This window comes from Symphalangus syndactylus, chromosome 2, assembly GCF_028878055.3.
Source record: "Symphalangus syndactylus isolate Jambi chromosome 2, NHGRI_mSymSyn1-v2.1_pri, whole genome shotgun sequence".
NCBI classification, from domain to species: Eukaryota; Metazoa; Chordata; class Mammalia; order Primates; family Hylobatidae; genus Symphalangus; species Symphalangus syndactylus.
In genome coordinates this window covers 137,359,590-137,377,177 of record NC_072424.2, presented here as the reverse complement: position 1 = coordinate 137,377,177, position 17,588 = coordinate 137,359,590, and the positions used below count along the sequence as shown (strand labels likewise).

General features: G+C 43.1%; 1 protein-coding gene across 1 annotated transcript; it reads left to right on the top strand.

Moving 5' to 3' along the window:
- Positions 1-1,597: 1,597 nt before the first annotated feature.
- LOC129476072 (large ribosomal subunit protein eL21-like) lies at positions 1,598-2,143 on the top strand. Its single transcript, XM_055268649.2, has one exon. The coding sequence runs from the start codon at positions 1,631-1,633 to the stop codon at positions 2,099-2,101; it is 471 nt and encodes a 156-aa protein (XP_055124624.1). The 5' UTR covers positions 1,598-1,630; the 3' UTR covers positions 2,102-2,143.
- Positions 2,144-17,588: the final 15,445 nt, after the last annotated feature.

Here is a 17,588-nt window from a genome sequence, read left to right as displayed (position 1 = left end):
CCTCTCTGTAGCAGGGGACAGGTTAGCATGACCACACCTCAAGGGGCTAGCTTACCCAGGATCATCCCTGCCCTTGGGGGAAGTCGGACGTTGCTTCATGTTGGGATTTGACAGGTAACCCAGGCTCCATCTGCATCTGATCTTTTGGGCATTGCTCTGTGGAGTGTCTGGCATTTCTACCATTAGTCATCCATTTTGGGGTGGTCCTTCCTTGTAAATCATTCTTGGTAAAATGCACTCATGATCTCTGCATCATATTTGCTGGCTGATACCAACAGAGGTAGGAGCATGAGGGAAGAGGCACGAATAGATGGTGGGGGTATGTCTGGGTAGGATATGTGGATCTTAAATAACAAGGACAAAGGAGGGCAGGAGACACTAGCAGATAATGAAGACATATGGGATCGGGGGGAGTCTAAGAACAATTCACATTTAAGCCTCCTGTTACCTCTCCTGTCCTGTTCTAAGCCCAGATGGACCTGCAGGTAGGGGCTGGAGCCACAGCCTGGTTTAGGCTAAGAAGGACAGCCATTCAAGACCCCCTGGAAGCTCCTCCATCCTCTTTAGGACCCAGGCCCATGTGTGCAGTGGCTCCCTCTCCTGGCTAGAAAGAAGTTGATGTGTCCCCTGCAAGAGGGGCCATGTATCAAGTTTGGACATAGGGTTTCATGAAAAAGGTTCCCCCAGTGCACGGCACTTTTGCATTTACAGTAAGGTTTCAGGTACACTACTGTGCTCTGAGAGATGACTATTATTACTTCTTTTTTTCTTGCTCACAGTCACATAACTTGCCAGTGATTATGGCAGAGATCAAATCCAGGCAGCCTCATTCTTTTTTTTATTTTTTTCTTAGACAGGGTCTCACTTTGTTGCCCAGGCTGGAGTACAGTGATGTCATCATGGCTCACTGCAACCTCAACCTCCTTAGCGCCAGCAATCCTCCCACCTCAGCCTCCTGTGTAGCTGGGATTGCAGGCGTGCACCACTATGCCCTGATATATTTGTTATTTATTTATTTTTTTTTTTTGTAGAAACAGGGTCTGCTTATGTTGCCCAGGCTGGCTTCGAACTCCTGGGCTCAAGTGATCCTCCCACCTTGGCCTCCCGAAGTGCTAGAATTATAGGTGTGAGCCACTGCACCCTGCCCAGGCATTCTGATTCTTAATTCAGTGATGTTTCCTAAATCTCTTGTTTCTCCTCAGATGTTGGTGGGCGGTATGGGGGTTAAAGGCATAAAGAGGTTGGGTGCAATAAGAAGCCAGGGTTCAGGGTCCACTTAGGCTGATAATGGCCACACTTTTCATGAGTTTGGCCATTTCTTCCTCTCTGAACTCTCAGACACTTCCCAATACTAGCTGGAAAGTAAAATCCTAGGCTACTCTCGGGTCTCCTACACAGGTGTATAGGAGACATGAAAGCAGAATTTTGCCATTATTGTGCTGGAAAGCCTAAGACAAGAATAAATAGGAAATCTGATCACACTAGCATCTGAAGTACCCAGCACTCTACGTGGTATAGTGTAGTGCTCAAAAAAAGTCTCCTCTTTTCCCAGAGGAGATGTATACTGCTTATTAAAAAATCATATTTTGGTCTTTCGGCCGGAACTGCCATCTTCCAGTAATTCGCCAAAATGACGAACACAAAGGGAAAGAGGAGAGGCACCCGATATATGTTCTCTAGGCCTTTTAGAAAACATGGAGTTGTTCCTTTGGCCACGTATATGCGAATCTGTAAGAAAGGTGATATTGTAGACATCAAGGGTATGGGTACTGTTCAAAAAGGAATGGTCCACAAGTGTTACCATGGCAAAACCGGAAGAGTCTACAGTGTTACCCAGCATGCTGTTGGCATTGTTGTAAACAAACAAGTTAAGGGCAAGGTTCTTGCCAAGAGAATTAACGTGCGTGTTGAGCGCATTAAACACTCTAAGAGCCGAGATAGCTTCCTCAAACGCGTGAAGGAAAATGATCAGAAAAAGAAAGAAGCCAAAGGGAAAGCTACCTGGGTTCAACTAAAGCGCCAGCCTGCTCCACCCAGAGAAGCACACTTTGTGAGAACCAGTGGGAAGGAGCCTGAGCTGCTGGAACCTCTTCCCTATTAATTCATGGCATACTAGGTGTTAAAAAGGAAAATAAAGAAACTCTGGGCTGTAAAAAAAAAAAAATCATATTTTGGTCATAGGTAGCAATGTGCTGGTAAATGGCTCTCTAGGAAAAAAAAAAGCCCTGATGGGTAACCTTTGCGGAATTCAGTGTGTAAACACCCTCACCAGGCTGCTTTCAACTAGTCATGTGAAATTGCGGAACACAGAGCTGGAAAGAGAAGTGCAGCTGGCTTTTGCAGCCCAGCGCCAGCCCAGCACACCGTGGGCCCACATCTTGGATTGTGAACCTAACAAGACATAAACTGTTTCTGAGCCAGAGAGCCAGGCACTGCACCTTCCTGCTGTGGTGCTAGAGCCCGTGTGCGTAGATGGTGATTCTTAGCTCAGAGAACAGTGGAAAGGAGAATGCAGTGGCAGGAGCCCCGGATCAGGCAGGCAGAGAGGGCCAAAGAGGGGATAGCTCTCGGAGGTGCTGTGGACCTGGACCTCATCCCCCATCGGGGAACTAGCTTTTGTCATTTTACCTTTTGGTTTATTCTGAAAACACACAATCAAAAGTGAACCTCAAACTATCTAAACTAGGAAAGCCTACTGAGGGTCTTGCAGAAACTTCTACACATTGACAGTGGCAGGGTGTGATAACCTTCAGCCAAGACAGAGCAAGAAGGACTAGATTTGCCTTCCTCCCAAAAGCAACTAACAGACCAGACAGACCAAATGTAGAAAATGATGGTTTTAGACATCGTACACCAGGGAGTGAAGCAATCTTGGAGGGCTCCCTGAGGGAGGGAAACAGACAGAGTCTGTGATGCCCCAGCTTTCTGCCTTGAGAGAGTGCAGGGAGGGGTCCTGGGGGAGCTGGTGGACTCCCTGACTGTGGGAGATGGAGTGTAGATTACAGGGAGGTCAAGATGGTTAGAGTTTGAGGGAAGATTACTAGAAATAAGAGCTGCGTAGAGAGAAACTCCAGAGATCTTGAGGGTCCCCCTGAAGAATTTGGCTGAGTCCTTGAAAGCATACACAGGTGAGTCAGTTGCCAGAGGCTGGGAAACCACTGGAAAGGAGGGGGATTCACACAGGGGCAGGGATCGTTTGTTTTTCCAACAGCCTGAGAAGAAAAGCCTTGTAATTCATGGGGTATTGGGAAGACACAGAAGAGCTTTGACTGAGTGATGAGGGGAAATTAGCCCTAGACTAAAGGCTGCTGTGGTCCCCCTTTAAAAAGCTTAAAAGCAAGCCTCAGAATGATTAAACGATATCAGAGTAATTTAACTGCCTTCCAAAATGAAGCTCAAAAATATTTATGGGAATTTAATTATACCTAGCATTCAACAAGGCAAAATTTACACTGTTATCCATAAAAATGAGCAGGCTTGCAAAGAAGCTGCAAAGACCAACTCATAACGGGAGAAAAGTCAATCAATAGAAAGAAATCTGGAAGTGAGGCAGATGAGCCTCTTCAATTAGTAGACAGGGACATTAAAATAGTTTTTATAATTGTATTCCTTATATTTAAGGTGATAGAAGAAAAATATATTTTCTATTAGTAGAGACATGGAAGATATTCAAAAGACGCACTTGAACTTCTAAAGATAAAACATACAGTGTCTGAGATTAAAAATATGCTGGATGGGATTAACAGCAGATTAGACACTGCAGAAGAAAAAAAAATCAGTGAACCTAAAGGTACAGCAAAAGGAAACACAAAGAGAAAAGGTGTGGCCAAAAAGTGAACAGTGCATCAGTGAGCTGTGAACCGACACTGGAGTGGAGGCGAACGGCTGCTGGGGAGAGCAATGGGGGAAGAAGTTAATCAGACATTCTCCTAACTTCTTTCTTGGCAATAGGAACAATAATTCTGTCAAAAATGTTTTTTAAACAAGATCAAATTTGACTCTGCTTTGTAGGGTGAGAAAATGGCAGGCAGGGTGGATCCCATGCCTTTTTTACTCCATAAACCTGAATCTCTGAAACGTTCTGAAAACATTGGTGAAATTGTGAATTGTCAAAGAATTATTGGAAACATAGCATTAAAAAAAAAGATGTGAAACAATGAAGCTAATAGATGATGATTACAGATTGCCAGCCTTGTGCTTTGTCTGATATTCTGGTTGTGTTTTAGATTTCTTTTTTTTTTTTTGAGACAGAGTCTTGATGCTCTTTTGCCGAGGCTGGAGTGCAGTGGCGTGATCTCGGCTCACTGCAAGCTCTGCCTCCTGGGTTCACACCATTCTCCTGCCTCAGCCTCTCCGAGTAGCTGGGACTACAGGTGCCCGCCACCGCGCCTGGCTAATTTTTTGTATTTTTAGTAGAGACGGGTTTTCACCATGTTAGCCAGGATGAGTCTCGATCTCCTGACCTGGTGATCCACCCGCCTCAGCCTCCCAAAGTGCTGGGATTACAGGCGTGAGCCACTGCGCCCGGCAAGTCTTTTAGATTTCTTGAGTTTTAGATTCATGCTAAACACGGGAATGCAAAGTTAGTCAAAGTTTCCTCAAACCTGGATTCCAGGTACTTGTTGATTGCTTGGAAAAAATTATCTAGCTATATAAATCTGTGGTGTGTATGTTTCTTTCCCTGAAAATAAACCAAAGCAAACTACAATAATAACAATAATAGCAACAAGAAAAACCTTGAACGCCCAGAATAGGTCCTTTTGACCATTTGCTACCTGTAAAACAAAACTTCAACTTCATAGCAATATAATATTTCAGGAACAATATGGGCTTGGTAAAAAACGAAAGAGTGAAATCTAGGATTTAAATAAGGAAGAGGTTTCCAAATGGTGACTTCTTCATCCCTCTCAACAAGTGTTCCCCCAGGTGGCTTAGAAACCTTGAATTTAGGGATGCCATGACCTTAAGGGGGTGGGGGAGGGGAGGAGAGAATGTACAAGAAAATGCAAAACAAAAATGTACATTGATCTTTTCAACTGCTTTTCTCATTAGTCTTGTTTCTCATCAGCTGCAGTGAATAATGTGTGTGGAGGAGTGGGGGAAGAAGACAGGGACAGAAGCCACTGGGCAATATTCTATTTTGTTTTTCTCGTAGTATTTTTTTCCTTTGCTTTTCAGTTTTGTGACTTCCTTCTTTCCTTCCTTCCCTTTTTCGTTCTTTCCTTTTTTCCTTCCTTCCTTCCTCCCTCCTTTCCTTCCTTTCTTTTCTTTTCTTTCCTTCCCTTTCTTTCTTTCTTTTTCTTTTCTTTCTTTCTCTTTCTTTCTTTCTTTCTCTTTCTTTCTCCCTTTCTCTCTTTCTTTCTTTTCTTTCTTTCTCTTTCTTTGTCTCTTTCTTTTCTCTCTCTTCCTTTCTTTTTCCTTTCTTTCTTCTTTCTTTCTTTCTTTTTTCTTTCTTTCTTCTTTCTTTCTTTCATCTTTCTCCCTTTCTCTCTTTCTTTCTCTCTCTCTCTGTTTTCTTTCTTTCTTTCTTTTTTCCTTTTTCTTTCTTTCCTTTTCTTTCTTTCTTTTTTTTTTTTTTTTTGACATGGTCTTGTTCTTCTGTTGTCCAGGCTGGTGTGCCATGGCATGACTGTAGCTCACTCCTGCCTTGACCTACTCAGCCCAAACAATTCTCCCACCTTAGCCTCCTGAGTAGCTGGGGCCACCGGTGTGCACCACATGCCTAGCTAATTTTTAAAAATTTTGTAGATATGGGATCTTGCTGTGTCTCCAGGGCTGGTCTTGAACTCCTGTGCTCAAGCAGTCCTTCCACCTCAGGCTCCTGAGTAGCTGGGACTGTAGGCATATGCCACCATGCCTGGCTAATTTTTAAATTTTCTCTACAGATAGGGTTTCTCTGTGTTGTCCAGGCTCATCTTGAACCCCTAGACTCAATGATCCTCCCACCTTGGCCTCCCAAAGTGCTAGGATTACAGGCATGAACCACTGCACCCTGCCTAGAAGTTCCTATTGACATAGCCTCAAATTCAGATTCCTTCCCCAGCTGTGTCCAGTCTGCTAATGAGCCCATCAAAAGTTATTTCTAGCATTTCTTTTTGCTTCTTTCTCAGAATTTTCTGAGGGAAAATTCTTCCTGAGGTAGGGAGAGAAGGCCTATTTTGAGCTTTCAAGGTAGAAGGATTTGGGTTAATTGTTTGGGGAGTACTGACTAAGAGGGGGGAGGCTCTGGTTTCTTCCAGGTTTGTGGCCCTGGTGAGTGGGTCTATGATAATATTGATGACTAGGCAGCAAACACAAGAAAGTGGAACAGGTTTTCTGGGCTTAGTGCAAGAACGGAAAGTATAATTTTGGCACTAACATTGAGTGGATTTGACCCACATGGGCCTTCTCTGCCTTATTATTTTTCTGTTTCTTCCTCCGTCTCTTCTTCCTCTTCCACCCTGGATGGGAAGGGAAGAGATGTTCTGGTCTTTGCTTGCTCGCTGACCTGCTGTGTGACCTTAGGCAATTTTCAGTCTGTACCATTTCCCAAATGCCCTTCTCTGGACAAGTTGCATCAGAATTGCCTGGGGGTGCTTATTAGAAATAAAAATGCAAGTCTGGCCAAGATGGCCGATTAGAAGGAGTTAGTTTGTGCCTCTCTCAGGGAGAGAAATGGAAGGGGCAAGTAAATACAGCACCTTCAACTGAGACATCCAGGTACAGGCACTGGGATTCATCAAGTAAACAATTCAACCCATAGAGAATGGAGAAAAGCAAGGCAGGACGAGTGCCCACCTAGGAGCAACATGGAGCCGGGGAGCCTCCCCTGCCCAGGCAAGCAGTGAGGGAGTGAGCAACCCTGGGGACCCACATTTCTCCCATGGATCTTTGCAACCATCAGGTCAGGAGATCCCTTAGCAAACCTACTCCACCAGGGCCTGCAGTCTGTTGCACAGAGCTATGTGGAGTTTTGGCAGAGCAGCTGCTCAGGCACACACAGAGACCCAGGAGCTTTAGATACCCAGGCTTCCTGGCAAAAGCAGCTTTAATTCTGGCAAAGCAGGAGTTTAGATCCCCATACATACCCCTAGGAAAGGGCTTGAATCCAGAGGGCTGAGCAGTCATAGTCTGCAGACACAACTTCTATAGCACCCCACAAGATAAGACCCATTGAGTGGGAACTCCAGCCAGCCACGGGGAGCAACATTATGCCTCCCTGAGATGGAGCTCCCAGAAAGAGGGGCAGGCCGCCATCTTTGCTGTTTTACAGCCTTAGCCATTGTTGCCTTCAGTGCAGCTGCCTTATGGAAAAGTAGTCAGACTGCCTTTTTTATGCAGATCCCTGACCCCATTTTTTCTCACTGGGCAGGACATCCTGACTGGGGTCACCAGTCACCTTTGCCACCTTTGTTTTCCAGTTGGCAGTAGTTCCGAGCCTCCCTAGGACAAAACTCCCAGTGGGAGGGAAATAACGGGCTGTCACCTTTGCTGTTTCATAGCCTTAGCTGTTGTTGCCTTTGTGCTCTAGGAAGTCTGAGGTGCCTAGGGACTGGAGCAATCCCCTGGTGCAGCACAGCAGCTCTACAGAGAAGTAGCCAGACTGCTTTTTCACATGGGTACTGGATCATGTTTCTCCTCACTGGGTAGAATCTTCTGACTGAGGTCTACAACTACCCTGCCAGTGTGTTTGGAGCAGCAACACATCCATACCTCCCTCGATGGAGCTCCCAGAGGGAGGGGCAGGCTGCCATTTTTGCTATTTTGTAGGCTTCCCTGTTGATACCTTCAGGTGCTGGAAAACCCAAGGTGACTGGAAACTGGAGTGGACCCCCAGCATACTGCAGCAGCCCTGTGGAAAAGTAGCCAGACTATTTGTTACATGGGTCCCTGATCCCATATCTCCTCACGGGGTGGGTCCTCTGGGCCTGGGTCTCCAGCCACCCACCACTGGGGCTAATGAGTTGGTAGCAGCTTTTCAACTCCCTGGGACAGAGCTCCCAGTGGGAGGGCAGGTTGCCATCTTTGCTGTCTTGCAGCCCTCATCCTTGCTATGTCCAGCTTATGGAGAGTCCATGGGGATCAGGGGCTGGTCCAGACCCCAAGCACAGAGCACCCACCTAATGGTAAAGTGGCCAGACTCTTCTCCATGCAGGCCCTGGTCCTCACTTCTCCTCACTGGACAGGGCCACCAAACCTGGGACTCCAGCACAACCACCCTGCCCCTCCCTGACCACTTTAATCACAGGCAACTCAGCAGTTAAAGGAACACTCACATGCAGAGATGAGAAAGAACCAACGCAAGAACTCCAGCACTCAAATGGCCAGAGTGTCTTATGTCTTCCAAATGATCACACTAGTACTCCAAGAAGTGTTCTTAACCAAGCTGTGTTGGCTGAAATGGCAGAAATAGAATTCAAAATATGGATAGGAATAAAGATCATCGAGATCTTCCAGAGAATGGCAAAACCCGATTCAAGGAAACTAGGAATCACAATAAAATGATACAGGAGCTGAAAGATGAAATAGCCAGTATAAAAAAGAACCTAACTGCTCTGATAGAGCTGAAAAACACACTACAAGAATTTCACAATGCAATCACAAGTATTAACAGCAAAATAGACCATGCTGAGGAAAGAATCTCAGAACCTGAAGACCGGCTGTCTGAAATAAGACAGTCAGACAAAAATAATAAAAAAAGAATGAAAAGGATCAAACAAAACCTTCTTGAAATATGGGGTTATGGAAAGGCCAAATCTATGAAACCCTGGCATCCCTGAAAGGGACAGGGAGAAAGCAAACAACTTGGAAAGATATTTTAGGATATCGTCCATGAAAACTTCCCCAATGTTGTTAGGAAGGCCGACGGTCAAATTCAGGAAATAACAGAGAACCCCTGCAAGATTCTACACAAGATTGTCCCCATAATCATCAGATTTTCCAAGGTCAAAATGAAACAAAAAATGTTAAAGGCAGCTGGAGAGAAAGGGAAGGTCAGCTACGAAAGGAACCCCACCAGGCTAACAGGGGACCTCTCAGCAGAAACCCTAAAAGCCAGAAGATATTAGGGGCCTGTATTCAACATTATTAAAGAAAAAATCTTCAACCAGGAGTTTTATATCAGCAAAGAATTTCATATCCAGCTTTCACAGCAAAGGATAAATAAAATCCTTTTCAGATAAGCAAATGCTGAGGGAGTTTGTTACCACCAGATCTGCCTTACAAAAGATCTTGAAAGGAGGACCAAATATGAAAAGAAAAGGCCATTACCAGTCAATACAAAAACACACTTAAGTACACAGACCGGTAACACTATAAAGCAACCACACAAACAAGCTGGCATAATAACCATCTAGCAACACAATGATAGGATCAAATCCTTATTCTGTGAGGCCAGCATCATCCTGATACCAAAACCTGGCAGAGACACAACAAAAAAAAAGAAAACTTCGGGCCAGTATCTGTGATGAACATTGATACAAAAATCCTTAACAAAATACTTGCAAACCAAAAACAGTAGCACATCAAGAAGGCGATTTACTGTGATCAAGTAACATTTATCCCTGGGCTACGAGGTTGTTTCAACATATGCCAATCAATAAATGTGATTCATCACACAAAGAGAACTCAAGACAAAAACCACATGATTATCTCAATAGATGCAGAAAAGCCTTTTGATAAAATTCAGCATCCCTTCATGATAAAAACTCTCAATACTCTAGGTACTGAAGGAACATATTGCAAAATAATAAGAACCATTTATGACAAACCCACACTCAACATCATACTGAATGGGCAAAAGCTGAAAGCATTCCCCTTGAAAACTAGCACAAGACAAGGATGCCCTCTCATCATTCATATTCAACATAGTATTGGAAGTCCTAGCCAGAGAAATTAGGCAAAGGAGAGAAATAAAGGCATCCAAATAGAAAGATAGGGAGTCAAACTGTCCCTGTTTGTAGACGACATGATTCTATATCTAGAAAACCTCATAGTCTTGGCTCAAAAGCTCCTTCAGCTGATAAACAACTTCAGCAAAGTTTCAGGATACAAAAATCCTCATACAAAAATCACTAACTTTCCTATACACCAACAACAGCCAAGCCGAGGTCCAAATCAGGAATGAAATCCCGTTCACCATTGCCACAAAAAGAACAAAATGTCTGGGAATACACCTAATCGGGGAGGTGAAATATCTCTGCAATGAGAATTACAAAAACCTGCTCAAAGAAATCAGAGATGACACAAACAAATGGACAACATTTCATGCTCATGGATAGAAAGAATATCATTAAAATGGCCATATTGCCCAAAGCCATTTACAGATCTAATGCTAATCCTACCAAACTACCAATGACATTCTTCACGGAACTAGAAAAAAACTATTTTAAAATACATGTGGAACAACAACAACAATCAAAAACCCAAATAGCAAATGCAGTTCTAAGCAAAAAACAAACAAGCAAACAAAAAAACAAACAAAAACCCAAAGCTGGAGGCATCATGTTACCCAATTTCAAACTATACTACAGGGCTACCGTAACCAAAACACCATGGTACTGGTACAAAAACAGACATAGACCAGTGGAACAGAATAGAGAGCCCAGAAATAAGGCTGCACATCTATAACCATCTGATCTTTGACCAAGCTGACAAAAATAAGCAATGGGGAAAGGACTTCCTATTCAACACACAGTGCTAGGAGAACTGGCTAGCCAGAAGATTGAAACTGGACCCCTTCCTTACATCATATACAAAAATCAACTCAAGATGGATTAAAGACTTAAATGTAAAACCCAAAACTACAAAAACCCTGGAAGACAACATAGACAATACCATTATGGACATAGGAACTGGCAAAGGTTTCATAATGAAGACACCAAAAGCAATTGCAACAAAAGCAAAAGTGACAAATGGGATCTAATTAATCTTAAAAGCTTCTGCAGATCAAAAGAAACTGTCAACAGAGTAAACAGACAACCTACAGAATGGGAGAAAATAGTTGCAAACTATGCATCTGACAAAGGTCGAATTTCCAACATCTATAAGAAACTTCACCAAATTTAGAAGAAAAAAGCAACCCCATTAAAAAATGTGAAAAGAACATGAACAGACACTTTTCAAAAGAAGACATACATGTGGCCAACATATGGAAAAAAGCTCAATATCACCAATCATTAGAGAAATGCAAATTAAAACCACAATGAGATGCCATCTCATACCAGTCAGAATGGCTATTACTAAAAAGTAAAAAAAAAAAAAAAAAAAAAAAAAAAGGATGCTGGTGAAGTTGTGGAGAAAAAAATGCTTATACACTGTTGGTGGAAGTGTAAATTAGTTCAACCATTGTAGAAAGCAGTGTGGCAATTCCTCAAAGAGCTAAAAACAGAACTACCATTCCACCCAGCAATCCCATTACTGGGTATATACCCAAAGGAATATAAATCATTCTACCATAAAGACACAGGCACTCAAATGTTCATTACAGCACTATTCAAATAGCCAGGATGTGGAATCAACCTAAATTCCCATCAATGGCAGATTGGATAAAGAAAATATGGTGCATATACACCATGTACTATGCCATAAAAAACAATGAGATCATGTCCTTTGCAGGAGCATGGATGGATCTGGAGGCCATTATCCTTAGCAAACTAACACAGGAATAGAAAACCAAATACCACATGTTATAACTTATAAGTGGGATCTAAATCATGAGAACACATGGACACATAGACAGGAATAACAGATACTGGGGCCACCTTGAGGGTGGAGGGTGGGAGGAAGGAGAAGATCAGGAAAAATAACTATTGGGTACTAGGCTTAGTATCTGGGTGACAAAAATAATCTGTACAACAGACCCTCATGGCATGAGTTTACCTATAAAACAAACCTGCATAAGTACCCCTAAACCTAAAAGTTAAAAAAATAAAAATAAAAATGCTTGGACCTATCCCAGGTCTACTGAATCTGGGTTTCTCAGGGAAGAGCCAAGTGTCTCTATTTAAATTTTTAAATTTTTAAAGTTTGTACGTAATTTAAAAGTTACAGAAAAGATGCAATCATCACACAAAAAAGTTCATAAATAACCTTACCTAGATGACCGAAATGTTAACATTTTACTACATTTGTGTGTGTGCACTATTTCTCTCTTCATGTATTTATTATATGTGCACATATATAATATCTATGCATATTATATGTATATATTTATATATAAGCTTTTTTTCTGAGCCATTTTGGAGAAAGTTACAGATATGATGCCTCTTTACTCTTAAATACCCTTGCTTCATAAAACTAAGGGATTATCTTATAATGCACAGTGTGATTATCAAAATCAGGAAATTAACATCAATGCAATATTATTATTTAATTTTAAAACCTTATTAGATTTTGCCAGTGGTCCAACAATGCCTTAATCAGAAAAGTAAATTCAAAATCGTGTACTCCATTGCCCTGTCTTGTTAGCCTCTGTTAATCTGGAACGGTTCCTGAGACTTTGCTTCAATTTCATGACATTGGCACTTTTGAAGAGTACAGGTCACTGATTTTGCAAAACGTCCTTCAATTTGGGTTTGCGTGATGATTCCTTGTGATTGGATTCAAGCCGTGCGCTATGAGCAGTTGTACAACAGAAGTGAACGTGCATCCTTCTCTGGGCCTCAAATCAGGAGGCTCCTGCTGTTGATCCATTGTATCACTGGCAATGGTATCTCTTATCATTTGGTTAAGGTGGTCCCTGCCAGATTTCTCCACCATAAAGCTATGTTATGAGTTGCTTTGTAATTAATAAGTATCTTGAAGAAAGACGTTGAGATGATATAAGTCTCCTGGAATCCTGACGACATGCACCCACTGGCTTTGGCATTCCTTGAAGGAAAATCTCCACTTTTATTAACGTTTTCAGGGGATTCTGGCAGCCCCAGCCTGGCTGGTCTGAGCAGCAGTTCTAGGAACCTTGGCACTCCCTGCACAGTGAGCTTCCTGTGGCTTTGATCTGTCCCTCTGGGCAGATTGAGGAGCTTTGGTCTGTCCCTCTGGGCAGCCCCAGCATTTGGCCCACTGTCTGGTTCACAGCAGGGTCCAATGAATGAGTGAGGAAAAAGAGAGTCAGAGGCAACTGTGTGTTCCCTCTGGGGTTCTGTGTCATTATTGGTAAAACAAGGATGATAACTAGTTACAACTTTGACATTTCGTGATTGTATAAGTTTCCACATCCCCCACTGAGGTGGTTAATTCCATTATACAATGCTTTCTTCCACATAGTAGACTGGGGTTATTTATGTCATTGAAAAAAAAATAAAAAGAAACCAAGATATATTCCACAGCTCAACACAAGCCATAGGATGTGAAGGTTGGAATGAGTTCATTCAGATTCATTCATTCAGCAGATATTCATTGCATGCCTTCGGTGCACTAGGTGCTGCCACAGAGGTTGGGAATCCACTGGTCACAGTAGATATGGTCCAGCCCCATGGAGCGTGCAGCCCAGCGAGGCTAAGAACTGCCCCTTTTCTCTGTTCTAGTCTAGCAGTTGCTGATGAGTGAGGACAGATGCCCAGAAACAATACCCCACTGCTAATCCTGATGCAGATATGGCCCAGGCACCTCTCAGGAGGTGAGCAAAGCTGTACAATGTCCAAAAAGGAGCTCCCAGGAAGAAAGCCATGTAATTCAGAGTTGCTTGTGAAATTTCGTATTAGCATTACTCATCTAAACTTACGTATTTTGTTGTGGAAAACACTTCTTGCATTGTTTTTAAAGTAACGAATCTGATCACAGTCCAGTCTTATTTCTCAAACCAGCCTGTAAGGCAAGAGCCAAGATAAATCCTTGATACTTTCTGACTCATAAGTAAAGTCAAGTCACTTATATACAGATGAACTTTCCAGAATAAAATTAGTGAGTTCATGATAGTGAGTTAATTACCACAGTGCTGGTGTGTACATTATAATTTAGATGAGTAAACTAATGTCCTGCAATAAATATCTTATGACAAATACAGTTTCCTAAAACAAACAAAATAGTGAGGAAATGCAAGTTTCCATAACAAGAATACAAAGCAAATGTAACCTAAAGATTAAGGGTCGCATTCCCGAACAGAGTAATAAGTCTTTTAGAATTTAAAAATCAATCTCCCAGGAGAACTTCTTGCAAACAAATTAGCCTCCTTTTAATTTGACAAGATACAGAATAAGAATTTGTCAAAATGGTTAGTGTTTATATCCTTAAGTGTCCCTGAGATGTTTGACTTCTTAATGTTCTCCACCTTCTTTTGTAACCTTGTAATAAGATGTATAAACCACCAACTCTGTGCTTTGTATTCTCAAGGTACTTGTGTTAAGATTTCCTCATTCTCTCAAAGTGTGTTGAAACTGTGGCCTCTGCCATCAATTATACTCTTAATCAAAGCTGAATATAAGAATATAGCACTTTGCAGTGAGCTGTGATTACACTACCGCACACCAGCCTGAGAGATGGAAGGAAACCCTGTCTCAAAAAAAAAAAGAAAGAAAAGAGAAGAATAGAGCACTTACTATTTTCTGTTTCTACATATCGTATTTTTTGACATGCAGATATTCTACTTAAGTCTTTAGTACTCTGTTGTTTACCAGATCCGACCTATCAAACTACTTACTGTATTTCACACAAAGCTAATAGTGACTTAATGTGGGTCACTTCTTTCAGGGGTCCTTGCTTTTTTTCTACTTCTGCCTCTTTGCATGATTCCTGTGCCTTCTGGGTCTGAGTAAGTCTGTCGCATTCTTCAAGGATGTTTCTTTTTGTAGGCTTCCTCAGCCACTCCAGGTAGAAATAACCTTTCCAAGCATTATACTTGCACAATGACAACATTCTGTGCTAACATGGTGGTCTCTCCAGCTAGAATATTTGTTCCAAGATGGTAAATGTCTCAACTTCTTCATTTTTGTGTCTATGGTCCATGGTCCAATTCATGGCATGTAGGAAGTGTTTGGTAAAAGTTAGTTGAAGAAATAGAACAGTCAGTGAATGAGGAAGAGATTCCAGGGGAAAATACTTGTCTGAGTCAGTGGTGATGGCCAATGACCAGGCACTGGTGTGTGCTGGGAGGATATATTGTGTGTGTATGGTGAGAATTAGTGGGCATGGAAGGTGCTGGGCCCCTCTGTCAGAGGCATTCAAACCAGAGCGACTCCATCTTGAATAGGAGCTGGATAAAATAAGGCTTAGATGTGCTGGGCTGCATTCCCAGATGGTTAAGGCATTCTAAGGTGCAAGACGAGATAGGAGGTCAGCACAAGACACAGGTCATAAAGACCTTGCTGATTAAACAGTTGTCGTAAAGAAGCCAGCTAACACCTACCGAAACCAAGATGGTGATGAAAGTGACCTCTGGTCGTCCTCACTGCTGCACTCCCATCAGCACCATGACAGTTTACAAATGCCATGGCAACATCAGGAAGTTACCCTATATGATCTAAAAAGGGGAGGCATGAATAATCCACCCTTGTTCAGCATATCATCAAGAAATAACCATAAAATGGGCAAACAGCAGCCGTTGGGACTGTTCTGCCTATGGCATAGCCATTCTTTTATTCCTTTACTTTCCTAATAAACTTGCTCTCACTTTGCTGTATGGACTTGCCCTGAATTCCTTCTTGTGCGAGATCCAAGAACCCTCTCTTGGGGTCTGGATCCGGTCCACTTTCCCGTAACACCTCCAGCTCCCCAGCAGCCCTGCTCACTTGCCTTAGAGGTAGGGTTCTTTCCACTGTGTTGTTTGAAACAGGAGCTTTCTGGAGGTGTCTTCTCCTGGGTGAAAGAATGCAGATTGTTCCTGTCTTGGTTCCTTGATATTTCCTGAGAACACTCCCATGTCCCCAGCAGAAATCCCCCCAAAATTCAAAGAATAATTAAACCTACGCCATGGAATCAGAAATCTCTTATAAATGCCAATGTGATATTTAATTAAATCTGACAGGTGAGCTCCATGAACTCATCCTCCTTTCCATCTGAAACTCCTCTGAAATGATAGGAAACATCTATGAACTTTCAAGTACAAAGACTGCCAGAGTGGAGATAGCAGTATTCAGACACATCTTCAGAAAAAGCAGCTGGTAGAGAGGTATCTGGTTTAACAGAGGAAAGAAACTTACAAAATAGTGCTCACAGAGGAGGAGCTGGGAGGAGCCAGTCAGACCCATGTCTGAGACCCCTGTCAATGACACTTAGAATATGTGAGATACACGGGAACCATCAGTGCAGATCACTTTTGTGTTCTCAGATGATTGTCTGGATTTAATTAATTAGTTAATTAAGTTTTAGGAAACAAATTATCCAGCTGCCCTAGAACCTACCTTGTCTAGTTAAGAGAGTAATACCCTGCTTGCTGCATTGCCTGCATTTAGAGTTTCACGTTTCTCCCCTGCACGCTATTTAGTCTCCCCAACATGGCTTCCTGTGCAGTTTTCATCATCTGACCCTCCGGACATCATGGTGAGGTCGACCGGGAGGTGAGGAAATGGGCTCAGGAAGGTCAACCTTCCTGGCCAACCTGGCCCACAAGCCCCCTTTTTCAAATCTTTGAAGCACAAGCAATGTGGGCTTTTCTGTCCCGGGTTTCTTGCCTTTTCTGAGATGTCAGTGTAGGGGTGGGGATTTGCATTCACAGTGGGCTGAGCACTCACCACAGGGGACTCCCCACCCCCCAGTAAGTCAGGAGCCCTAAGTGGTGGACCCACCCAGGGAGACCGATTAATCTTCAAAGAGCCGCCCTCTGATGGAGGGGCCTCGGGGGCCACCCGGACGAGCCTTCCTCTGCAGGGTCAGCTGCCATGTTGTGGAAAGGGACTTTGGCTGCCTGGGGTTGAGTGGGCGGCCTCAGTTAGTAGCAGAACCCTGATGAGTTCTGAACCCCTGGGAAAAATCTCTTTCTAAACTCCCTTATTTCTTCATCCCAACGCCTACCTGGGGGTGGCCCTAAGGATTAAATGCCCCTTGTTGGCTGAGTGTCCTCAAAACTTTTGGACAGTGATGGCTCCCTTAATCCCACCTACCTCTCAGGCCGAGTTCTAACAACTCCTAATCACTCATCCTTCTGAAAGGGCCCAGTGCAAAGAACGTTATAATAGAATGACCTAACCATATTTCTCCATACTTTGGATTTTGTAGAGACAAGTCTCCACTCATGGAGTCACTGAAAGGGAAGGGGCCTTCTTTGTTCCACCTGATTAGTGCTGAGAATTCCAGGACCAAGTACTCATTGGAAATGATGATGTCCTTGCATTGTGACTCCTGGCCCTATGATACGAGGACTGGCCTCTAGCTCTCCCCAGCTCAAAAGCAAGGACACTTAGCTTCTCAGTCTGTTTGGGAAGAAGTTCTGGTATTAAGTCAACTGACGGAAGAGGACGGAGCTTGGATTGGTTGCTGCAAGGAGTGTCCAAAATAATGAATACAGGCAAGTGGATTTCTGCATCAAATGAGCAGCTTCTTAAACCAAGGAGCTGTGTCCTCTGCTCCCAGATCCCCAAGCATGTGTAGTATGATGTTGCGGGCCACCTAAGGGGCAGAAGTTCTTTTTTTCAGGGGCATCTAGGAGGGGTACAAGAGAGCACCCCACTCCCCAA

Excerpts from the sequence above, each read along its gene's own strand:
- LOC129476072 (XM_055268649.2), top strand. The coding sequence starts at position 1,631 with ATGACGAACACAAAGGGAAAGAGGAGAGGCACCCGATATATGTTCTCT.